The 26,428-nt window shown below is 43.0% G+C and overlaps 1 protein-coding gene across 1 annotated transcript in view; it reads left to right on the top strand.

The window, feature by feature from the left end:
- The window catches only part of LOC145408089 (putative neural-cadherin 2), a 171,596-nt gene that overhangs the window by 72,684 nt on the left and 72,484 nt on the right, over positions 1–26,428 (top strand). The window contains exons 11-12 of the mRNA XM_080278896.1: positions 851–997; positions 19,791–19,967. Of these exons, the coding sequence (XP_080135022.1) occupies positions 851–997; positions 19,791–19,967 (324 nt within the window). The remainder of the gene's footprint in view (positions 1–850; positions 998–19,790; positions 19,968–26,428) is intronic.

Genomic DNA, 26,428 nt, shown 5'->3' with positions numbered 1-26,428 from the left:
TGCTTGCTGAGTTACATGGAAAGACAAACTGAAAAATGAGGAAGTGAAGGAGCGTTGTGATGAGGATTTGCTAGAAAGCGTTAGGAGAAATACACCGAGATGGTTTGGCCATGTGGAGAGGATGAAGAGTGAGGCGCTGGCGGGAAGAGTGTGTGTGAATGAGGTGGAGGGAGGGCAGACGGAGGCGGAAACCGAGGATGAGATGGAGGGTTGGAGTGGAGAGGTTATAACAGGGGGGGGGTGTAAGGTGGGGGGAGGGCAGCAAAATGGCAGAGGACAGGGCAACATGAAAGCGGTTTGTTTGTGGCCACCCCGTACTGGAGTAGGGCGTCCGGCTATAGACAGATAAGTAGATAAATGAACTATTCCCACATTCTGAAATCATGTTGTCTGTGAGGCCATAACCATTTCGGCTCACCTGGAATTGAATTAGTAAACAATTAACTTGGCTCTGCGACAACTCGGTCATATGGCGCAGAAAAAAAAAAAAAAGTTATATCCTGCTTAGTAGAACAAAATCAGTATCTGCTTCCAAGAACAGACGACAAGAATGGTAAAAAATAAATAAATAAATAACTATACATGGTAGAAGTGGCGAGGGGGTCTTCCCTGGACCCTCTCCTTACCTGAAGAGTGGCCAAGTTGGGAAAGGTGTTATATATTGCCAGTAAACAGTTTTTCGAGATGTGACATAAGTCTTCCACGAGACACACAAGCCTGTGGTGTGTAAAAATTTGTGCAGAAAAAAAAATAATAAAACAATAAAGACACAAAACGAGAATCTAAAAAAAAAATAACATGTACAGGAAAGCACTGGGTCAGCATTAATGACCCCCATTTCTGTCTGCAGGTGGTGGAGGACAGTGGGTGGGGGTGGCACTTGTTCGGGGTGCGCGAGGACGGGGCAGCGGGTCACCTCTATGCCCGCCAACCGCTGGACTACGAGGACGAGACACATCGGCGGGGCTTCAAGTTCATGGTGCAGGTCACAGATAAGGTCAGCCAAGGCCGAGTGTACATCATCAGAAAGGGTGTGAATATCAGTGAACACTGACCCCGATTAATATATGGACTCTGTTCCCTTGTCTGTCCTTCATATTTCTCTCATAATTTCTATTTAGCATTTGCCTTCTAACAATATTTTAAGTCTCCTCTCTATGCCATCCTACTGAGAGAAGTTAGAATTATTCCAGTTAATATCTTAGACTTTATCTGTTTGGCCATTCACATACCTAACTAGGATTACATATGTTGCACAAAATATTCACAGAGTCGAAAAGCCTTACTGTCACAGAGATATGTAGACATATGGTACAGTGATGTTAGAAATATAAGTGCTTAATTATAACAAATATGTAGTGTCCTGCTGTCTCACATATCCTCAGCCGGTATTTGTATCTCTCTGTCACTGGTGGAAGGGCACAAACACACTGATAACTATTCAGTCCTTTACTCAGCGTCTAAAGAATAATATGAAATGAAATGGAGAGCTGCTATGATTCTTTCTGGTCTCAGCCAGACTTTGTTGGCATTATAGCCACCTCAGTCACAGTCCCTCAGTTCTCAACGTCCTCTGCGTATTCTTCGTTAGCAGTGGGGCTCCGCTCATGGTACTATAGTTCTTGTTTGCCGTGTGGTCACCTCATGCTGCCCTATTATATATTCCGTGAGCTGTTCTACAACCAAAATGCTTCCAAAACAAAAATAGTCAACCCAGACTTCACTAATTAGGGGCCACTGACAAGGAAAATGATGCATAAAATGTCTGATTGGCTCTAGTTTTTCAGACATTCTACTTGTTCAGTATCTACGACCATTGAGTTTTGAATAGCACTGGATAATTGAGTAATGATTGAACATGGTTCTTATATCAAATCAAAAATGACCCAAACACGGGCAGATATTTGACTGAAAGTAAAAATAACCATTTTACTGAGTGTGGACAGTTTTGGCTGTTCTGTTAATGCATGATGCAACCTGAAATTGTTAGTGTGTCATGCATTCCATCATATCATTCTCAGACGTCACTGGTGATGCAGTCATTGCTCAGGTTACATTACTGAACCTTTTGTCCTATATATACCCTGCTTATCATATATTGTCTTTCTCATTTGTATACTACTGTTTAATTTTGCAAAGGAACATAGTTCTGTCTAGCCAATGATGCCTCGTACTTTTGTGCACAAAGCAGATAATTTCTGCTATATATGTTGCGAAATGACATTTGCATCACAAAAGCTCGGTATTATCGTTGTGGTTAAGAAACCCTATCACCTATATTTGACTCCATAACTGGAGATCAAGACAAGAGCTGGGCTTCAAATATATGCTTCAACACTTGTGCAACAAATCTTCGATAATGGTTATCCAAGAAATTGGAATCTATGCTGTTTGCTGTACCAATGGTTTGGAGGGAGCCAACAGATCATAACAGCAGTTCCTACTTCATTATGGTGCCTCCAGTCTGGAAAGGTTTGCCAAGAAAAAGTGGACTATACAATACCCAAACATTCCATCAGCTACTCGCCCAGTACCCCACAGGGATGGTCTGCCTGTTCCTGAAGCACCAGAATCCTTCTCATTTGAATCAAATGAGGAAGAGGGGGAACTACGAAACATCTAGTTCTGACCCATCAACGTTACTTGGCCCAGATTTTGCCCCATCCTCATCCATTGAATCACATTACACAGGTGAACTGAATTCTCTTGTGATGGATTTGGATCTGCCTAAGAATAGGTAGATTTGTTGGGCTCCGGATTACAGCAATAGAATCTCATAACAGATGATTTTTAGAGTTTTCATGATCCGTGACCGTCAAAAGAATCTTTTCCAGTTCTCCTTTATGGAAGGCGAACTTGTGGCCTGCAATAACATTGATGGTCTGATGGCAACACCCAACATTATTCATAATCCAGTTGCGTGTAAGCTTTTCATTGATTCATCGAAAACTAGTCTTAAAGTTGTTTTGCTGCACAGTGACAATGTTTTGCCATCCATTCCAGTTGGTCATGCAGTCCATATAAAAGAAACTTATGATAACATGAAAAATCTTTTGAGGTGAATAAACTACGACCAACATCAGTGGCAGCTTTGCAGTGACTTGAAAGTTATTGCCATTTTGTTTTGTCTGCAGAGTGGATATACAAAATACTGCTGTTTCCTGTATGAATGGGATAGTCGTGCAACAGAGTCTTACAACACCGAGAATGATTGGCTGCTTATTCAGTCACTGGAGCCAGAGAACAAAACTGTTTACCCTTCACCACCTGTGGAATCAAGTAAGATTTTGTTACCACCCTTGCACATCAAGCCAGGTCTAATAAAGAACTGTCAAAGCAATGGACAAAACTCAAGAAGCCTTCAAGTATCTCTGTGTGAAATTCCCGGGGTTATACTCAGCAAAACCAAATGTAGGTGTTTTTGTTGGTCCTCAGAGTTGTGAATTTCAAGATTATGCATTTGACGATGCACTGTGTGGCAAAGAAAATGATACTTGAAAGGTCATCAAGCTAACAGCAACAAGATTTCTTGGCAAAAGCAAAGCAGACAACTACAGGGAGTTGGTGGAGAACCCCTACATACAGTAAGCTTGGGTGCAACATATCACTCAAGATACAGTTTTCGCACCCTCATCAAGATTTCATTCCATAAAATTGCGGAACGGTGAGCAACGAGCGTGGCGAGCGATTTCACAAGGACATTGCGGCAATGGAGAATCGATATCAGGACAATTGGAACCCGTCAGTGCCTCCGAACTGCTGCTGGGCATTGACCAGAGATGCTCCATTTCATGAATACAAGAGACAAGCCCATAAGTGCAGTGCAGAAGCTGAGTAATGACTGAACTATGTACTGATACGTAATATGTGTTTGATATTCATGGCATTTCAAATGTATTCATGCAAAACTATCACAAACAGATGGAAATACACTGGTTTGTGATTCATGTTTAACGCTGTACTGTCGGCAGCATGTACATAAATGTAAAATACAAAAACTTGAATATCTTAGAAACATTACCCAATCAGCTATTTTTATTGTCATATTTGAATTCAGTGCATTAAAATGCACAAGAAATGCAAACTTTATCTCCAAAGCCAACTGCAAAGCGTTGAGTCACCTGCATATGACTGAATAGGACTATGGATAACAGACAAGAGATCATTAATATGAATGAGGAACAGTGTTCGAACCAAGACTGATCCTTGTGGCACACCAACATTAACTGAATGGAAACTGGAATATACATCATCTACCTTTACTCCTATATTTCTGTTGCTGATATATGAGATCTCTGGGACAAAGCCGAAGCACGGAAGTATGGATAACAGGGAACGGTGCCATACTCTGTCAAAAGCTATATAAATATCAAGCGCTACTGCATTGGTTTCTCCATGTTTGCCATTTGATTGATGGACAATAATAGCTGAGTCACGCCACCCAGTGAATCTTGGTGGCGAAAACCATGCTGTCTGTTCAGAGTCTTGTCAGAAACAACCCATTCTAAACTCAATAAACTAGTCCATTCCCCCACTAAAATCTTCAGATGGCAACATTACAAATGACCCGCGTGGGAAAGCTGATATCTTTGCCAGTACATTTGCCAGAAACTCTACCATAGACGATACCAGCCAGAATGTCCCATTACTAGAACTTGACTCTCCCGAAATTGCCCCACTTAAAATACAGACAAGATACGTAAAATCCATCCTAGACAATTTACCTACCAACAAAGCTCCAGACCCAGATGGAATTCCGCCAATTGTTTTGAAAAAGTGTTCCCCTGAACTTGCCTCTGTTCTAGCTAAATTATTCAGACTCTGCATACGTACTTCTTTATTCCCTAATTCATGGAAAGAAGCCAATATCCACCCAATTCCGAAGAAAGGAAGTTCCTCTGACCCCTCTGATTACAGACCAATAGCTGTCACATCTTCTCTTGGTAAGGTATTTGAAACTTTAATTAATAAGCACATTGTTAAACATCTTGAATCCAACAACTTAATTAGTGATAGACAATATGGTTTTCGCCACGAAAGATCCACCATTGACATACTCAATCTCTTAACTCATACCATCCATCAATCAATTGATCTACATGGAGAAACTCATGCAGTAGCTCTTGATATTTCTAAAGCTTTCAACAGAGTATGGCACCATTCCCTGCTGTCCAAACTCCCTTGCTATGGACTAACGTCTTTTGTTCCTTTGATTTCTTCATATCTTAGTGACAGAAAAATAAGAGTAAAAGTAGATGATGTATATTTCAATTTCCACTCAGTTAACGCCAGCGTGCCACAGGGATCAGTTCTGGCGCCAACCCTATTCCTGGTTCATATTAATGATCTCTTATCTGTCACCCGCAATCCCATTCACTCATATGCAGATGACTCAACACTACATAGTTCATTCACACTCATTCACCCATTTACAAAGTCCAATATCTCTATTTCTCAGCTCAGTACAATCATCTCCATAAATCAAGCTCTATCTACGATCAGTGAATGGGGACAAAACAACCTTGTCTCTTTTAATGCTAGTAAAACTAATTATATACAGTTTACTAATAGACAGATATTACCAGATTCGTACATTACCTTCAGTGCTACTAATATTCCCATCTCCAAAAGTATTGACATTCTTGGCGTCTCACTTAACAATGTCCTCAGCTGGACCTCTCGTGTCAGATCACTTGCTAAAGCCGCCTCAGAAAAACTTGGATTATTGTACAGAGTCCGTAATTTCTTTGCTGATGAGCAGTTAGCTATAATTTATAAGAGTCATGTGTGCTCTCAACTTGAATATTGCTCACCCTTGTGGAATGGTTGTGGAGAGGTTGCATTAAAACAACTAGACAAAATTCAGAACAAAGCTGTTAAAATCATTAACAACCCTGCCATTACAAATAAACTACCTCCCCTGCAAGTAAGAAGGAATGTTGCCTCCCTTGCATTATTTTGCAGATATTTTTTTCGCAAATGTTCAGACGAAGTTGCGTCCATGGTGCCACCTCTCCATGCCTTCCCTCGTGCTACACGGGCATCTGGTAGCGCTCATGACTGGAATGTCACTCAGCCATATTGCAGAACTTCTGCCTATCAGAATTCTTTCATTCCCCGAACTGCATCTCTCTGGAACTCGCTTCCCCAGAGTTGTTTCCCTCCAAATTTTAACCCACAGCTGTTCAAGTCTAACTGTTACAGATATTTTATGAAAAGAGGACACCAGTAATCTGGTGTATGGATTATTTTTTTTTATTCATTTGTTTTTCCTTCCTCTGTTCTGTTATTAAAAAAAAAAAATCACTGTAACTCTTCTTGCTCTGAGCTTCTTACTAATCATCTCCAGTATCTTCACTTCTTCTTCATTCTCTTCTGTTTTCTTTCTGATGGTTATGTTGCTGTTTCCTCCTCTGATAAAGCTGCACATTATGCTCAAATCTCACTTTCTCTGAACAATACCCGTCCTGTTACTCCAGCTCTCCCCCTCTCTGGTTTCATTACACTGGTCTGCGTGATTATAAAGGTCAAGGATATATTTCCTGTTCTTGGGTCAGTTTCTTACGCTGATTCCGAAAATCACATTATTTTTTTCTCAATAAGGCCAAATTTTGGAAATAAAACACCTTCTAGAAATGATAATTTCCCGTCATATTGGTAGAGGAGTGATTCTTCTAGTAGCATAACTCAACTCCTATATTTGTACAGGCTTTACAGGCAGTTCTTATAGATCGCAAGAAGGGTACAGCATGATATACTAGGCTAATCAGGTTTGAATGGCCTCTCCAGGGACTTTCGCTTGTGCTGGGCAGACACCACATCCCTTTTTAGGCACCAGCAGTAGTCGGCCAGAAAGTTAAACCCTCCCCCTCCCCCCCGTCCTTGATAGTGTTCCTCCATCACTTGGATGTCCTTGTGAAAACACTCCCCCTGCTCTTCACTGAAGTCTCCACAATTCTCTAGAAAAGAGTCCAGATGTGATCTGAGGAAGTGGATTTTCACCGACATGTGTGCATCTAGTCGATGGAAACTCTCCATCAGCATATCAACAGCTTTCTTATACTCTGGACTATGGTGGTTGCCCAGGAAGTTCGCAATGATCGACTTCAGAGCCAGCCAAGCAGAGAGTTCAGAGGAATTCAATGATTCATCGCAGCAAGTGTCCTTGATGAGCTTTCTTATCTGAGGGCCGTCGAATATCCCCACTTTCAGTTTCTCTCTGCTTACGCATGGAAACTTCTGTCACAGAAAAGTGAGACTTCCACCTTCTTTGTCCAGTGCCTTCACGAAGTTCTTCATGAGACCCATTTTTACGTGCAGTGGTGGGAGAAGAATCTTGTGCGGTTCGACTAGAGGGTGGGACAGAACACTGTGTGAGCCGGGTTGTAGTCCATGTCTAGACAGCCACTCTCATCGGAAATAATGGTCGTCTGCCTGGCTGTCCCACAGGCACATGAAGCATGGATACTTTGTGTACCCACCTTGAAGTCCTAGGACGTGACCAACTACTTTGAAAGCTCCACAGGTCAACCAACCATGGTCCTTGTAGTTGACAGCAGACACCAGACGTTCCATGCTGTTGTGGGTTTTCCCCATTTCAAGTGAGTGTGCAACTGGGATCGAAGCGAACTTGTTGCCGTTGTTCAGAAGAACCGCCTTGAGATTCCTACTCAACGAGGTGATGAAAAGCCTCCATTCTGTAGCGTCATACTTCAAACACATCACTTCAGTCAGGTAGGCGATGTTGTTGCTGTAAACGAGAGAAGATGCCTCATCAAACGAGAAGTATTTTTTAAACTCTTTCTCTCGGTTTCGATACCAAAAGAACATTGTCTCTGGTGCCAGCAGACGTTTCTCACGAAGGCGTGAACCCAGCAGCTGATCAGATTCCCCGGACAGGTTTAAGTCCTGCGTCAAATCGTTGAGCTCGGCTTGGCTCAGTGGCACTGGTCAGTCTCCCTCACTGGCTCAAATATACCAGACTCGTCTGCGTCAGTCGCACCTCCAGACTCAGAGTCAGACGACGATCCCATGTTGACGTCAGGTTCAAGAACAGGAACATCTGGGCCATGGGGGACTGGCCTGATGGCTGATGGAATGTCAGGATACTGAACATGATGTTTGTTCTTGCGACTGTTGCTCTGTAGATTCGTCATACAAAAATAACAATCTGTGGTGTGATCTTTACCTTCCCTCCACACCATCGGAACACCAAACGGCATACCCTTCTTCGTTTTGTTCCTCCAGTCCTGTAGGTTTTGAACACATGTTTTGCAACAGATATGAGGGGTGAACGGCTTATCTTGGTCGCCTAGTTTGACTCTGAAGTAAGTGATATGACTTCTTCACAAAATCTGTAATTCTCGCTTGACGTTCTGAAAGGGTCACATTTCCACAGATATAGCAGAACCTGTCAGGGTGGTTCTTGTACTTTCGATTCATTGAAGTGACAATCCAGATCCGAAATGAAGAAAAGAAGGTCTTTTAAAGGCACCCGTGACAATTTAGGACAAAAACATAATTCATGCACACCAGTTCAGTGACACTATTTGAGCCATACATGCAGTTTTTTTCAAATCTAGCATATGCAAAAAAGCTGATCTGATTGCAGAATATCGATTGCATTTCTGATTTTGGCGTGCGAAACTGATCTTAATTCAGCTGAAAAACTTCTGACCTTTGAAAAAAAAAGTTTTGAAACGCAGGCCAGTGATATCTATCTATCTATCCATCTATTGCGAGACGCCTTAAACCCGAAAGGGGTGGCCACAAACAAATTGTCTCCATGTCGCTCTGTCCACCTCAATTTCACTGCCCTTTCCCCCCAGTGCACACACCCCTCTCTCATACACCTCCCCACTCCATCCATATATCTCATCCTTTGCCTCCTCCTCCCTCTTCCCCACTCCACCTCACTCACATACTCTCTCCTTGTAAGTCTCTCGCTCTCCTGATTCTCCACATGGTCAAACCACCTCAGTGTGTTTCTCAAAATGTTTCCTATCACATCTACATCCACACCAGAACGCTCTTTCATCTCCTCACTTGTCAGTCTGTCTTTCCATGTAACTCCACATGCTTCTCTCAAATAACTCATTTCCACTGCCCTCACTCTTGACTCGTGTCCTTCCAACAATGTCCGAGCTTTGCATCCATACGTTAGGGTTGGCATCACGATACTATCATGCAACGACTTTTTTTACATCCATGCTTTATTCACAATTTCTCATCACTGCTTTCAAAGAACCAGCAACCTTTCTTCCCTGTTGTACCCTTTTAAGCACTTCATCCTCCAGACTTCCATCCTTACTCATCACACTACCCAGGGATTTAAATGCACTCACATTTTCCACATTATCCAACCTCACTGTACATTCAGTGACTTCATATCTCTTGAAGACCACAACTTTACTCTTCCCTACATTCACCTTTAGATTCCGTTTCTTACACACTCTCCCAAACTCGTTCACCAAGCCTTGCAGTTCCCCTTCGTCTTCACTTAACAATACAGAATCATCTGCAAACAACAGTACAGGAAGTTTCCAAACGTTGTCTTCTCTCATTATGGCCACTCCAACATCCACGCCCTACTTTGTATCTCTTTACAACTCCATTCATATACAGGTTGCACAACCATGGAGAGATGACACATCCCTGTTTCAGTCCAACATTCAGATAGGAAAAATTTACTCATTTCATCCTCCACACTCACTGCATCATTAGCACCCTCACACATACTCTTCACGGCATTCAACAACTTTACATTTACTCCATATATCCTTACTATTTTTCAGACTCCATGCCTATCCACTCTGCCATATGCTTTCTCCAAATCCATGAAGGCCGCATACAAATTCTTTCCCTTCTCTAGAAACTTTTCCGCTTAAGACCTAAATATGAATGTCTGATCTACACAACCTCTTCCCTTCCTAAAACCTCCTTGTTCATCACCAACTAATTTCTCTGTTATTTCCCTAACTCTTTCAGTAAGTATCCTAACATATACTTTTCCTATTACACTCAGAAGACAAATGGCCCTATCATTATCACACACCTCTTTTTTGCCCTTTTCATTTATACGGAGGAGTAATTACATCTGACTTCCACTCGCAGTCCACCTCTCGCCGAGGCAACACCTCCACCGCTGTTCCCGGCGGGACCAGCTCTCCACAGCAGCCGTACCAGCCTAGGGACGGGCCTGTCCTTCCATCATGGGGAGTGCCCTGGTCGGTCCATCAGGAGATTGAGGCTCCTCCGCCCTTTATACCCGGCCGACGACCCTCTCTCCGTCACCACCAGGACCGGGGTTGTGCCCCGTTGACCACCAGGACCGGGCCTACCCTCCACGCTTCCACCTGCTGCTGTGGAGAGCTGGAGCGAGTCAGATGGGGGTTGAGGGCAGAGTTCGGGACTTTCGACCTGAGCTTCGGCGCCCTTACCATCGGCGCCGGTCTGTCTACCAAGCTCTCGTCCCTCTCTGCCCTCCACGAACATCCGAGCAGCCGGCCGCTTACCACCGTCGAGTCGTTTGGGATTCCACCTGAGCATGCCGGCGCCCCTTCCATCGGCGCCGTGCTGTCTATCGCTCTCTCCCCCTCGCCTTGTTGATCATCGGGCTGTTCCACCACCGCCATCGCCTCGTTCCCTTCCTCTGCCGCCCTTGCCCTGTCTGCAAGTCTTCGTCCCTGCTATGCTCCTTTATAGGAGCTTTTTTTCCGCATTTTCCCCTGACGGGCTCTTTGTTTGCCCGTTCCCCACCATGCTGTGGGGAGAATATCCCACAAACAAAAAATCTGACTTCCAATCCTCCGGGACTCTACCTTTCTCCCAGGCCAATCTGCACATCTTCCATATCCATTCTATCACTATCTCTCCCCCATGCTCCATCATTTCACCTAACACTCCATCAGTTCCTGAGGCTTTCCCTACCGTGATCTTCCTCATTGCTTCCACTACTTCCATGCTATTGATAGCTTCCTCCCTTCTCACCTCCCTCCTTTTCCCAGCCATTCCCCTGCCATTCCCGCATTATTTTCATTCTGTATGTTTAACAGTTAAAGTGTTATCCTCATGTGCTCAGTTTTTCTCCCTTCTCCACTGTAATTCTACCATTTTTATCTTTCACTCCCTTACTAACTTTCTTTACCTCCTTCCAGAACAGTTTCTTACATTCCCTCCGCTTTACACTGAAATTCCTTCCAAATTCCTCATCCACTCACTTCTTACCCTCTCCCATTATTCTTTTCACTTCTCTCTTTCTATGTGTAACTTTCTCTTCTGTTTCTCAACTTCTTCCATGCCTCTGCTTCCCATCCGCTCACTATATGCCTTCTTTTGTGCCACAGTTGTGTCACCTTTTCATTCCACCATGCTCTTCCCTGCACCCTCTTTCATCTAAACTTCACCCCACACACCACCTCACATGCTGCACAGATTTCTTTTGTGAATATCTTGCACACACCTTCCACCTCCACCATCTGTTCCAAATCTAATTTACCCCATCGCTCCTCCACTTCTCTCTTATATTCTGCCTCTTTTTCATCCTCTTGCAATCTTTCTAACCTCCTTGGATGGACTACTTCCTCCTGTCCTTCCCTCCTCCTGTTCACCCACTGCATTTGAGCCTTGACTTTCACCAGTACCAAGTGGTGGTCAGAAAGTCCACTCCCCCAACCTCTGTAAACTCTTGCATCCATTACACACCTTCTCATTCTCTCATCCACACATTCATAATCATTAATTGCCTTCCATTCATTCAGTTCACTACCCACCCTTCTCATCGCTCGCCATGTATACCTGTGGATCATTTTGTGCCTGAAGAGGGTATTTGCTATCACCAACTCCCTCCCGGCACAAATGTCCACTAAAGCCCTGCCATTTTCATCCACTTCTGCAGGCACACCCCACTCACCAACTACTCCATCCACCTTCACATTCCCTACTTTTCCATTCATATCTCCAATCAAAAACACTCTCTCATTTCTCTCAAACTTTTCCATGCATGCATCCACATTTGCCCACAACTCTTCTTTCACACTGCTTGCATGATCTTGCATTAGTGCATACACACACACACAGTCGCCCACAATTGTATTCCCACTTTCAATCTTACCCACACAATTCTTAAACCAAATTATCTATACTCTTATATTCTCCTTCTGGCTCTTGTACACAACAATACATACACCCTCTTTAGCCCTCTCCTCACCTACTCGCACGCATATTCTCCATCCATAATCGCACTCTCTCACACTCTCAACTCGCCATTAAGTCTCAGTCAATTCACATATGTCCACTTATGCACCCTGAAGCACTTAAAGAATCTCTCTTTCACCTCATCATTCGCACCCCTTACGCTCTTCCTCGTTGCAATCTGTACCATGTCCTTTATCCAGCCCTTGGTCGTCGCCTGCTGGTCTGTCCTGGCCCGAGGCATTTTGTTTGTATTTTTAGTTATTTTCCCTGGAAGGGCACTGACCCTCCGCCAAGCCACTTGTTGACACGTAGAAAACACGTGTCGGTCGGTTATAAGGTTACCACCCAGCGTATTAAATGATTTCCTGGTTTACAGGTTCCCTTATACATGTAATTATAATTTCTTCATGAAAATATACATGTAATTATACGTTCTGTCCCGAAAGGCATAAGATCCTGACAGGGTCAGTCCTGTAGTTCTCAAAGCCTGTGCTTCCTTGTGACACCATGCCTAGGCAAACTCATTTCTCCTTTCTCAGACAACTTCAACTGTCCATTCCAATAAAAAATATTTACCCACGTCCCGCTCTTCTCGAAAAAGGGCATCCGTTCCCAGTCCTCTGATTACCGCCCAACTACTTTAATGTATTGCATTTTCAAAGCCTATGAGTCTGTCCTCAGTAGGAATGTTCTGAAGTACAGTACATTTCCTCTCATAGCCTTTCTTTTAGAATGGCATCAGGGGTCGCACCACTCTTGACCTTATATTCATGCTTTTGGGCATCCTTTTTTCGAGTACGTTGTGAAATATTTGCCGCTGCAAAATCATCAATACTTTTCTGAGGTTCACTTCTTTGTTCATTCATACACAGTGACTCCATCCTTTACTTTTCTACCCGCTTATCGCAACGTCCATCACAACAGTTATTTAAAAAATAAAAAACTGAGGGTATAACATATATTTTCTGACATAACTATCTTTTCTGACATGGGTTAGAGAAACCTTATATTTAATGCATCATAAACCCATATCCTCTGTCTCAGTCCACCATACTCATCCACAGGAATATCCCTGAATTTTCAACATTACGCTATACAGCTCAGCCTTTCATCATCTCTCAGTAACACTGGAGCAATTTTCTCTAGGGACCTGTCACGGGAAAATCACAGTGCATCCCATGCTAAATCAGCTTCCCGGAGATTGAGAGTGTTGAAACAGATCTGTCTTTTATTTACCCCTGAACAGTTACTTTGTAGAGGGCCCTTATTCGCCCCTGTGTCGAGTGCCGCTCTCTACTGTAATTTGAGAGAAGGTTAAAACACAGAGCCCTTCTAAACAAGGTGGGGACAGAAGTTCGTCACCTCATCTCCTTCCTCTTACTGGCTTCCGTCAACCCCTCTCTCTTTGTCGTGCTGTTGCATCTCTTTCCCCCTCCTAATGTTGTTTCAATGATCACTGCTTTTCTAAAATGTCTGCTTTCATCCCTCAACCGCAGTGAGTGCAGGCATGCAGCACGCATCTAGCACTGCAATCGCCCTTTTTTCTAGCCAACTCTTTGATGCAGGAATTCATCGATGTTCTCAGTCATTCATATATATTAATGCAAATGGTCATCTGTGAAACTCTCCTCCTCAGTCTATATTTTCCGCTGGCTATGACATCCGGTCGTTTAAGCAATGCATTGAGGCGCCTCAAAATGATTTTTTTTTTTTCTTTTGAGAGGGAAACTTTTCTCTGAAAAGTAACTTTTCTGTAGGCTTCCAGCTTTCGGCACTTTCTTTGCATTAAGGAAAATCGAGAGCGTTGTAGTGATGTGGATGTGCCGGTAGCTACTGGTAGAAGTAGCCTACCGGGATGGCTAGACCATATGGAGTGAAAGGAGAGATATTGACTAGGAGAGTGTGAATGCTGTGAAGGGATGAAAGGGAGAGGGAGACTGAGGATGAAGTGGAAGCATGGAGTGGAAAAGTATATGTGTGAGACTGGTGTGATGAAGAGAGAAAGCCTGATGGTGCAGAGCTACAGAGTGGTTTGGTCGTGGCCACCCCCTCCGGGATTAAGGCATTTGGCTATAGTTAGACTGACAGATGTACTGTTGATATGAATCAAATGGATTATATTTTTTCCTTAATGTGACTTTTCCTTGGACCAGGAGGGACCATACTTTGACGACTAAGGAACGGACAAAGGACCTTCTGAGGGTGGGGACATGGAATGTGAGAGGAGTGAATGATAAAGTGAAAGAGAGAAAGAGATTGTTCAGGTGCTTAAGGATGCAAGAGTGGACGTATGTGGACTGACTGAAACTAAATGGAAAGGTGAAAGGGTGAGAGAATGGGAATATGGTTTAGATATATGTGCGGGAGTTAATGAGATTGAGAGGGCAAGAGAGGGAGTATGTCTGATGATAAGCAAGAAGTGGAAGGATACTGTAACAGAGTATGAAACAATGGGTGCAAGGATTGTATGGGTGAGGATGAAAGTAGGTATACAAGAGTGGGCGAATGTATGTGCTTATGCTCCGACAGAGGACCGAGTGGTAAGAGTGAAAGATGAGTTTTGGGCGAGTGTAGAAGCATGTATGGACAAGTTTGAGAGGAGCGCGAGATTGCTTTTGATTAGAGACATGAATGGCAAAGTCGGGAATGTACGAATGGATGGAGTGGTTGGTTAGTGGGGTGTGCCAGCTGAAGTAGATGGGAATGGTGGTGCTTTGGTGGACATCTGTGCTGGTAAGGGGTTGGCAATAGCCAACACCTACTTTCGGCATAAGATGCTTCACAGGTATACATGGAGAGTCATGAGGAGGATGGATGGTGAACTTGTGGAACAAAAGGCAGTGATTAGACTACATGTGTATGTGTGGTAGGTCTCCATATTATAATTGCAAATCATAATAGATAGATAGATAAATAGATAGATAGAGAGACAGATAGAAACAGGAAGTCAAATGATGAGAAGGTGTTGTGTCTGCGAGAATCGAGCAGTGCTAAGCATGCTTACACACTCTTAACACTGAGGAAAGCTGACGACAGCGGCCAGTAAGGAGATGATGCAGTTAGCTGTCAGCAGTCCTCTCGTGAACAAAGATCCACGAGGAACACACGTGACACACCCATGCTACACCAGATTTTAGGAAAGAGAGGGTAGAAGGAGACAAGCGACCCTAGAGAGAGGTCGAGACAGAGATTAGCCTTAGAATAGAAAGAGAGAGAGATAGCGAGACAGGGAGGTAGCTACCCGGGACTTATACTCTTCCCATGGGAGAGACCTGTTTAATATCTCCAAGACAAATAAAAATAGTCCCATATTATTCTTTACCTCTCCCGTCACTACATGACATCTGGTGGGGAAACTACTACAAGATATAAAAGCTGCTCGACCACAAGTCTAAAATATACTTCTCTACAAGTAACTACAAAGTCTTTATGACATTTGGTAGCAGCGAACGTATACGAACCTCGTCTACGAATCAACATTAAATTACTACAAAATATCAAGATTGAAAACAACCAACAACATCAGCTCCCTGACAGTATTCTCTCCATCCAGCCCCCTCCGTCTCCCAGATCATTACGCTGATGCAGAGGTCAAGAGATCACTCGACGCCTTGCAAGTAGCTTAACGACAAACCAGCAAATCTGCGGACATCGTCTCCGAGTTAAAAGCAAATTTCTACAAAAGCAACCGAGACTACAAGATTAGCTTCAGTTCTACATTGAATCCTACAAAATACAGTCTACAGTGCAAATAGTCTACAGTCTACAGCCATCTACAATCAACTACAGCCATCTACAATCAGCTACAATTAACAACTCTACGTCGTCTGTATAATCTTCTACACGCACCTACAAGTAGCGGCAGTCTTCATCCCACAACGAGTAAATCACTAGAGAAAAGGACCGAGAAAACTTCCACATAGAAAAACGGAACAAACAAACGAAGAGTGAGACACGACTCACAACTCATCTTACTCACTCGTCTTCACTCAAGTTACTCATCACTACTCATTCACTCACCACAGCTACCAGTGTGGGAAGCCGACGTCACCATGTGCTGAGATGACATCAGTAATATTACAGTTAAATAATTTACTTTAATGCATTTATTCAAATATGTATACAACTTATTTAAAATGTAATATTACTGAATAATCACTATTTACTATGAATAATATATGTATACAATATTCATACAATTATGTTACTTTACAATATTATGTATTTCACTTAATTAGCTTATAAGTTCATTATAATGTGTATGTAGTATGTATTAATATGTTATAACTATTAAATGTCGATGGTACGCCATTTTTGCGCGGCCGAGCAATGTGGTAGGTCTCCATATTATAATTGCAAATCATACTAGATAGATAGATAAATAGATAGATAGAGAGACAGATAGAAGCAGGAAGTCAAGTGATGAGAAGGTGTTGTGTCTGCGAGAATCGAGCAGTGCTAAGCATGCTTACACACTCTTAACACTGAGGAAAGCTGACGACAGCGGCCAGTAAGGAGATGATGCAGTTAGCTGTCAGCAGTCCTCTCGTGAACAAAGATCCACGAGGAACACACGTGACACACCCATGCTACACCAGATTTTAGGAAAGAGAGGGTAGAAGGAGACAAGCGACCCTAGAGAGAGGTCGAGACGGAGATTAGCCTTAGAATAGAAAGAGAGAGAGATAGCGAGACAGGGAGGTAGCTACCCGGGACTTATACTCTTCCCGTGGGAGAGACCTGTTTAATATCTCCAAGACAAATAAAAATAGTCCCATATTATTCTTTACCTCTCCCGTCACTACATGACATCTGGTGGGGAAACTACTACAAGATATAAAAGCCGCTCGACCACAAGTCTAAAATATACTTCTCTACAAGTAACTACAAAGTCTTTATGACATGTGGATGAGCGAATGAGAAGACAAGTGTTGGATGCAAGAGTGTGGAGAGGGTGGGGGAATGGAGTCTCGGACCATCACTTAGTGATGGCCAAGGTAAAGCTGCAAAAAAATTGGTTGAGGAGGCGAAGGGGAAGACAGGAGGAAACAGCTGCTGTGAGAAGAGTGGAGAAGTTGCAAGACAGTGAGAAAATGGCAGAGTATAAGAGCATTGTGGAAGAAAGATTGGGAAGGTTTGAGTTAGAGCAGATGGAAGGGGTGGAAGACGTATGTAAGATATTCACGGAAGAGATAGGCGCAGCATGTGAGGTGGTTTGTGGAGTAAGGAGGAGATGCAGGGGCGTGCAAGGGACAGCATGGTGGAATGATGAGGTGAAATGAGCTGTGGAACAAAAGAAGAAGGCATATGGTGAATGGTTGGAGAGTAGAGGTAGGGAAGAAGATGAGAGAGAGAAGAGAGAGGTATATATGAACAGGAGAAGGGAGGTTAAGAGACTGGTGAAGGAGAGTAAGAAGAAAGTGGATGAAGAGTTTGGGAGGAATCTGAGTGTGAAATGGAGGGAGAGTAAGAAATTGTTTTGGAAGGAGGTAAAGAAAGTAAGGCAGTGTGAAACGGGAAATAGTAGGGGAGTGAAAGATAGGAATAATAGATTGTTGGTGGAGAAGAGAGAGAAATTGAGGAGATGGAAGGAACACTTTGAGGATTTGTTGAATGTAGAGAGTGAGAGCAGTGCGAGTATAAGTGGTTGGGGAATGGCTGGGAAAAGAAGAAGTGAGAGAAGGAAGGAAGAGATCAGTAGGTCAGAAGTAGTGGAAGCAATGAAGAAGATCAAGATGAGAAAGGTCCCAGGAATTGATGGGGTGTGTGGTGAAATGCTGAAGTATGGGGGTGAGATTGCTGTGGAGTGGATATGGAAGTTGTGTAGTTTGGCTTGGGAAGAGGGATGGGTTCCAGAGGACTGGAAATCAGGTATAATTAGTCCTTTATACAAAGGAAAAGGGGAGAGAGAAGTATGTGGTAACCATAGGGGTATTTGCATTCTTAGTGTGTCTGGAAAAAATATATGGTAGAATACTTATTGATAGCGTTAGGCATTATGACAGAGGAGCTAGTTGGAGAAGAACAAGGGGATTTAGGAAGGGAAAAGGGTGTGTAGATCAGATATTTGATCTAAGATGTTTAGTAGAGAAGTATTTAGAGAAGGGAAAGAAAGTGTATGTTGCCTTCATGGACTTGGAGAAGGCTTATGACAGAATAGATAGGCAAGGTATGTGGAAGGTATTAAGAATAAATGGAGTGGAGGGGAAATTGTTGAGTGCTGTGAAGAGTATGTACGAAGGAGCTAGGGCTACGGTGCGAGTGGATGGTAAGCTGAGTGAGTTCTTTGATGTCAGTGTGGGACTGAAACAAGGTTGTGTGATGTCTCCATGGCTGTTTAATATATACATGGATGGGGTTGTAAAGGAGGTGCAAGGCTGGGCTGTGGATGTGGGGGTGGCTCTAATGAATGAAGGTGAGATGTGGAAGATTCCAGTGCTGCTGTTTGCTGATGATACAGTATTGTTGAGTGAAGATGAATGGGAGTTGCAAGGTTTGGTGAATGAATTTGGGAGAGTGTGTGGGAAGAGGAATCTGAAAGTTAATGTAAACAAGAGTAAATTTATGGTGTTTGAGAGGAATGAAGTCACAGAATGCATAGTGAGGTTGGATGGTGAGGATCTGAAGAATGTGAGTGCATTCAAGTACTTGGGTAGTGTGATGAGTAAGGATGGAACTTTCGGGGATGATGTGCGTGAAAGGGTACAGCAGGGAAGGAAGGTTGTTGGTTCACTGAAAGCAGTAATGAGAAATAGGGAGGTGAGTATGGAAGTTAAGAAGTCACTGCATGATAGTACTGTGATCCCTACCCTGACGTATGGAAGCGAGGCATGGACCTTGCTAGAGGGGAATAAGTCAAGAGTGAGAGTAGTGGAAATGAGTTACTTGAGAGGAGCATGTGGAGTGACATGGAGGGACGAATGACGAAGTGAAGGAACGTTGTGGAGTGGAAGTGGATGTGGTTGAGAAGATTAGGAGAAATACACTGAGGTGGTTTGGACATGTGGAGAAAATGGAGAATGAAAGACTGACTAAGAGGGTGTATGTAGGTGAGGTGGAGGGAGGGAAAGGGAGGGGAAGACCGAGGATGAGGTGGAGGGATGGAGTTGGAGGTATATGAGGGAGGGGGGAGTGAGTTGGGGGGAGGGTGACAGAGCGACTTGGAGGCGTTTTGTCTGCGGCCACCTTTTGCGGAATTAGGGCGTCGAGCTATAGATAGATAGATTGATTGACTTCTCCTCAGATATTTTTAGAAGAGAAAATCGTTGCAGGCTCTCAGCGTTTAGTCCTATATTTTCTTTTCTTAAAATTCACTCGGAAAAGGCAGTTGTTGGTACAGCTGGACTTAAACCATCAGTTGCCGCTGCCGGCTTATACAGCTAAGGCAGTGATTCATGTTAGTGCTTTTAGAATAACATTACACCTTCATAACAAATTATGCCGGGAAGTCTATTTTTCTTAAGATTGGCGATTTAAGTAGCCTACACATAATAAAACTTTCTTTGGTAATATTCAGCCTTAATTAGCTAGTGTCAGTAGTGGTCACAGGCGCTTCAGCTTTTCAGTATGACGTGACGTGGTGTGGTGTCCCCCAGGGCGAGGGTGGGTGGCGTGAGGTGAGCCACGTGGACGCGGCGTGGGTGAAGGTCAGGCTGAGGGACGTAAACGACAACCCGCCTGTGTTCTCCCTCCAGCACGCCCAGGTCACAGTGATGGAGGACGCACAACCCGGCACCATCCTGGCCACCATCACCGCTTACGACCCTGACATGGTGAGTCCTGCTCTATATATGACACACACACACACACACACACACACACACACACACACACACACACACACACACACACACACACACACACACACACACACACACACACACACACACACACACACACACACACACACACACACAGGCTGGATCTCGCGAAACGTACAGGGCGCGCTACAGAAAATTATACCATCCTGCTCCACTGGATTGAAAAATAAATGACAACATGCACATCCTTCACACGTTGATTTATAATGAGATGATTTACAAATCATAAGAGAAAGAGAGAGAGAGAGAGAGAGAGAGAGGGAGCAAAAATATCCCTGACGTCAGGCACACAAGACCCATTTTCGCCTGTTTACACTTTAGTAAACTTTCGTCTAGGGCAACTAATTAATGTGTGAAGGGATACAATGTTCTTGTATTCCCCATTTTTATTTAATTTACTATGATGCCCTTGTTTTATTGTGTTCCTTTATGATCCATGGATGTGAAGGAAAAGGACTAGGAGTGGGAGGTAGACTAAATTTCCTAATTTGGCAATCACCTCAAACTTCTGTACACTTGACACCTCAGATGACATTTTGTTAATAAAAATCACAGCACAGGAAATAAAGTACATACAGTGCAGAATGCACACGAGAGATGCAGGAACACTTCGCTATATCAAGTACAAGAGTCAAGGGGAGTATGCAGCAGGCAGTCTCGTTCAAGCGGCCAGGCAAATCCATTGTCTCGTGGGCGGGGGAGGACCCCAGAATTTATCTGTTAGATTCAGAATAATGTAGATGTGCCCTATTAGAACAATGATAATGTATTTACACCTTAATGAGCTGTAGGTCATTATCAAAATTTCTTTCCTGAAACTTATGAGATGTCCACTGCCGGTGAATTCCAAGGCCTATACCACATCAGTATATACCAGTTTATATTGGTCATATGTTAGGCATACGTCTCTCATGATTCTCAAAAGGAAACTCGAGACTGAACTAGAACATATAATCTGCAGTATCATTAAAGTGTATAATTTGAAAAACATTAGGTTACATTTAAAGACTGTGGTCCATGCCAGAATGTGTGGGTCTTTTTGTTTAATTGCATCACTCCATATGTCACAGTCTTGAACCTATTCCCTTCTCAAATGCTAGAATGTGTAGGTCTTTTTGTTTAACTGCAGCTCCCCACATGTCACGATCTTGACCAATTTCCTCTCAAACTCATATCCCGCAGGTTCCCTCACAGGACCTCATCCAAAGTCTTCCTTGGTCTACCCCTGGGCATTCTTTCCGCCACACTCACAACTGTGATTGTCCCTAATCAGTTACACTGCCCCTTCCTCTCAACATTTCCCAGCCATCTTAACCTACAGTTCCACGTCTATATTCTAATATCCTTATGCCAAGTCTTTTTCAGAGCACATTACTGTATTCTCATTTTTATCATTCAGTGACACCCTACTCATCCATCTCAGCATTTTCATTTGTATCTTAGTCTGCATGTGTCCCCGTTTTTTAATAGCCAAGTATCGCTCCTGTACGTCGTAACACTTTTCACACATCTTTTATAATGCTCATCTTGTTAAATGGGAGCCCCTTTATAATAAGGAGAGGCAACTGATCTCCAAAGTTTTCCCTTGCATTTCTCATTCTAGCACTGAAACTAGCCTCTGCCCCTCCTTCTGGACTCAGTATCTCCCAAGTAGCAAAACTCCACGCATTCCAGTCGGCTTTTTGTTCAGTCGTCACCAGCCCAAACTTTGCTACATAAAGCACAATGAAATTTTTTCACATCCTGCCATCTATTTCCAACTATATTTCCTGTGATCGATTACATTTTTGCCTGTTATACATCAGTGCCTGTTATACATCCTCTACCACATACCACTTCATTCCGGTTAACTTACTGTACTTCATACATGCCTTCCATCCTTCTGGATGCTTAGGCCTCAGCAATATATAATCTTTTTCACACCATCCTTCATCCTCCTCCTTGGCTTTTCCTTTCATCTCGATCACTTTGCATTCGGGTTGTACATTTTTATATATAATTATTTTCATCATCCTGTCCCTCTAAACAACCATACCAGTTCAGTGTGTCTGTTATGCTACTCTCTAATGCAGAAAACATTCCACTCACTCACCACAGCAGTGCATAGCCTCACTCTTTTTTTTTTTTTTTTTTTTATTCCGCCTAAGAGTTTCCCTGTGCCAGCAGCGTAGCACCTCATCACCCCCATGTAAATCCCAACAGAAATGATTGACTTACTCTAGTCATGACTCATGAGCATACAAGCTTCCTTCAAGTCTCATCCAATCCAGGTTAATTCTCTTAGATATGGGTAAGATCGGCATTACAGTAGAGTGCTTTCACACCACCCGGTTCCTCAACATAACCGTGGCTACCCACGGCGCCGGAAGTGTCTCGGCTCCCTGCTGTGAGGGCAACAGGTCGCACCTTGCATAGACACGGTTCAACCTACTCTAGTTTTGTGTGTACCCAGAAACGGAAGGCGATGGATAGCAGATAGTGTCTGAAAGCCCTTTATGTTGTATATTTATGTAAATAGCATAGGCAAGAGTGCAGGGTCCCTTGGATACACCTAATCAATGAACAGAGACACAGTGGGAGCATTTGCAACAATGTTTGAAGAACTAAGAAATAATGACATGAAATTTGCTAATTATTTTCGAATCACGTAGGCTCTTGTCCCATAACACTGGCTTCTGCTCAACGAGAGATATTAGATGATATACGCCTGTATCATGAGTTCCCATACTAATATAAAATTAGTCATTTCAGTGCAGATTTTCACACGCATACCAACAAGGTATTTGGTGAAAGATAAAGATGTGTTTCGGGCGTTCATGAATTTAGAGAAAGCGTATTATAGAATTGTTGGGAGGCTTTGAGGTCTGTTTTGAGATTTAATGGACTATGTGGTAGGGTGTTGAAAGAGTGCAAAGGTTTTATGTAGATAACAGAGCTTGTGTAAGAGTAGGAAATACTGTGAGTGATTGGTTTCCCGTGAGAGTGGGGCTGCAGCAGGGATGTGTGATGTCGCCTTGGTTGTTTAATATTTATATGAATGGTGTTGTAAGGGAGGTGAATGCGAGAGTGTTAGACGGAGGTTTGAGTCTGGTGAATGCTGATGGTAGAGAGCGGGATCTGAATCAGCTGCTGTTTGTGGATGATACTGCACTGGTGGCTGATTCAGAGGAGATTGAGACAGTTGGTAGAGGAGTTTGGAAGGGGGTGTGAAAGGAGGAAATTGAAAGTAAATGAGAATATGAGTAAAATGATGAAGTGTACGAGATTGGTAGATGGAAGGAGAATGAATGTAGTTTTGAATGATGAATTGCTTAAGGAGGTAGAGTGTTTTAACCCTTCGTGGGCAAATGGGGTCCCTGCAGACCCCAGCATGTTTTTAAAATGTTGCCATTAAGCCATTTTTTACTTTCACAGCCTGGCCTCTCATGACTTTTATTGTAGATGGTTATTTTATATCCTCATAACATTTGAGCAAAAAATCTCACACGATTAAGGAATGACATTGCAATAAATGTCAGTGGGGTCCATCAGGACCCTACCTGGCCTTTCGTGTGACTAATTTTTTTCATATCATTTTTTCAGATATTTCAGATTATAAACATTAGGACAATGTCAATACCAGCAGCAAAGTTTTATGCCTCAATGGCGGTGGCAGAAGGTGACCAAGAAGAAGAAAATTATTCAGATGGTGATTTATCTGTATCCGACGCTGATGATTATGAAGTGCTTGAACGATTGGACAGTGAAATTAGTGTGAGTAGTATTGAGTCTCCTGTGAGTGCTGATGATAATTCTGAAAATGCAAGTGGTGGTAGTAATACAGAAGATGCTCATCAAGAGGATAAAACAAGAAATTGTTGTACCAAATTTGAACATTGTAGGGATAGTTTAATTTTATGATCATGATGATTTACTTTACACAAGAACTTGTTATTATTTTGAGAACTTGTTCCAAGAATACTGACAATCAGACATTCAAATAAGTTTAGAATCAGTACTTCCACACTCAGACTTTAATAAAATTGTGATAAAATGAATAAGTTTTGTTAAAATAATTATGAAAAAAAAAAGGGAGACACTTGGTGGGTTGGTTCCACATGCCGTGTTCTGGGCAACGTATGTACAAAGTTTAGTAGATATAACTTTATGAATATGGCAGAAATACACCATTAAGCTTTGGGGTCAGCAGGGACCCCATCGGCCTTCCGTGTAACTTGGTATTCCTTGACCATGAAAGGTTAAGTATTTAGTGTCACATGTTGCTGTGGATGGAAGAATAGATGTAGAGGTGAAGTTTAGAATGAATGAAGTGGGAAAGGTGCTGGGAGATGTGAAAAAAGTGTTTGGATGTCGTTCGCTTAGAATGGATGTACAGAGAAGGCTGTATGAGGGTGTAGTGGTACCGACTGCATTATATGGGGCTGAAACATGGAATATGGGTGTAGCAGAGAGGAAGAGTTTGAATGTAGTGGAGGTGAGGTGTCTGAGGAGTATGTGTGGAGTGACATATATGGATCGAGTGAGAAATGAAGTGCAAAGGAGAACTGGAGTTATGTGGGAGATGGCTGATCGAGCTGAGCAGAGAATGTTGCGATGGTTTGGGTATATGGAGAGAATAGATGAAGAGTGACTGGTGAAAAATATAACTGGATCAGATAGGAGAGGTGTAAAGCTGAGAGGAAGACCAAGAATAGGATGGATGGACAGTGTGAAGAGAGCATTAGATCTGAATGGGATGTCTGTAGAGCAAGGAAGAGTGGCTGAGCGTGATAGAGAATGACTGGAGAGAAATTGTGAATGAATAAATTGTGACACGGCCCGAGAGGATATTCTCCCGTATTTGGTTTGATCAGCTGATCAGGTCAAGTGTGGGTAAGGGGATGGGTCCATTATGATGTAACAGGCAAACCAGCTCAGCTGTCGGACCCTGTTGCAGATGTCGCTGATTACACTACACAGTTGACTCTCATGTAGTGTGGTGCGGTAACGGTCTGTCCCTTCTCCCCATGGGGCTAAGATACGAGTAAATGTGTTTGTTTGAATGAGTAAATTGGGAGTGTATCATCTCATCTCAGCTACCCCTTCTTTTCTGGGGGGAAGCAGCCTAAGTATATAGATAGACAGACACACAAGGTCAAGTACAGGAATTAGTAGCAGTCGTGCATAGACGCAGCAGGCTGCCGTGTAGCATGAAGCCAGACATAAACAAGTTCACTCGACTGTGCATCCGGCTCCATGGCGGCAGATTCATCGTGACTGTGCAGTGTGAAGACCTACATACTCATATGAATCTTCAGACGACTGCAGTTCACAGCACCGTGCCCTGAACAGCCATGGTGAGAAACCAGATAGTGTGAATGCAGCCTCAGGGAAACATGCCACATACCTATTATCTGAAGGTGACGTTATGAATGATACAAGTAAAATACTTTCACTTGGTCTCCCAAACCGACCGCTTCCAACACTCAGTCATAATTATCACTGATACCCTACGATCCTGTGGAAGCACTTATCACCAAAGGAATTAGACTGATGCCCAATGTCTCACAACCATTAAGTAAGAAAGAGAGCACCATTAGCTTGAAGACGTGAAAATTCGTCCTTTTACAAAGACTTACAATGCCAAATAATCGAACTGAGCCATTCCATAACTCCATAAGTCTAATCAGTGCGGCGGGAGATCTCACTATCTGACCTACCATTGCTAAGAATCACAAAATCAGGATAAATGAATCTCTCCAAGACTTCTATGTCCTCACCACATGCTTGATTATACTGTACAGCTTTATGCAACAAACCATCAAATGTCAGAACCATAGTCTTCCAGTGCCTCGAGGATACCCAGGAGTGTTTACAGCAATTCCAGAGCTATACTCAGTTCTTTTTATTGAGGCGAAGATGCACTTGACAGATTGGTGATGATTGGCTTAATGCAACATTACTTCGTAATCTCTTTATTATTAATTGACAACATATATCTGATGAAGAAATTTGGGTTAGTAAATGCTATTCGGACATGTTGCATTCAGCCAGTTGTCACCAACCGATCAAGTGCATCTTCGCCTCAATAAAAAAAAAAAACTGAGTATAGTATCCTATCAGTAAAATCGATATCAGTAACTGTAATATAGCCAACTGATACTCCACAGTGACTTTGTCCTGACCATGTATCCAGTCAACGCATGTGTTATGTGCTGGAACGAGAGAGAGAGAGAGAGAGAGAGAGAGAGAGAGAGAGGAAAGACGTTTATACTAAAAGATTAACCAGCACCTTAAAACCTCTCCTTGGGGTTTCATTCTCTTGGGACCTAACATGAAGAGATTACAGATTACTTTACATGCAAAACCCACTTTTTTAACGCACTAAACAGTTGTTGACTCTATACAGGGGCGTTATTTGCCGGAAAGTACAG

The sequence above is a fragment of the Coenobita brevimanus genome, chromosome 75, assembly GCF_032717465.1.
Source record: "Coenobita brevimanus isolate Jiangsu-jjx chromosome 75, ASM3271746v2, whole genome shotgun sequence".
NCBI classification, from domain to species: Eukaryota; Metazoa; Arthropoda; class Malacostraca; order Decapoda; family Coenobitidae; genus Coenobita; species Coenobita brevimanus.
The sequence above is the reverse complement of the archived record's forward strand: the minus strand, read 5'-3'. Positions and strand labels throughout refer to the sequence as shown.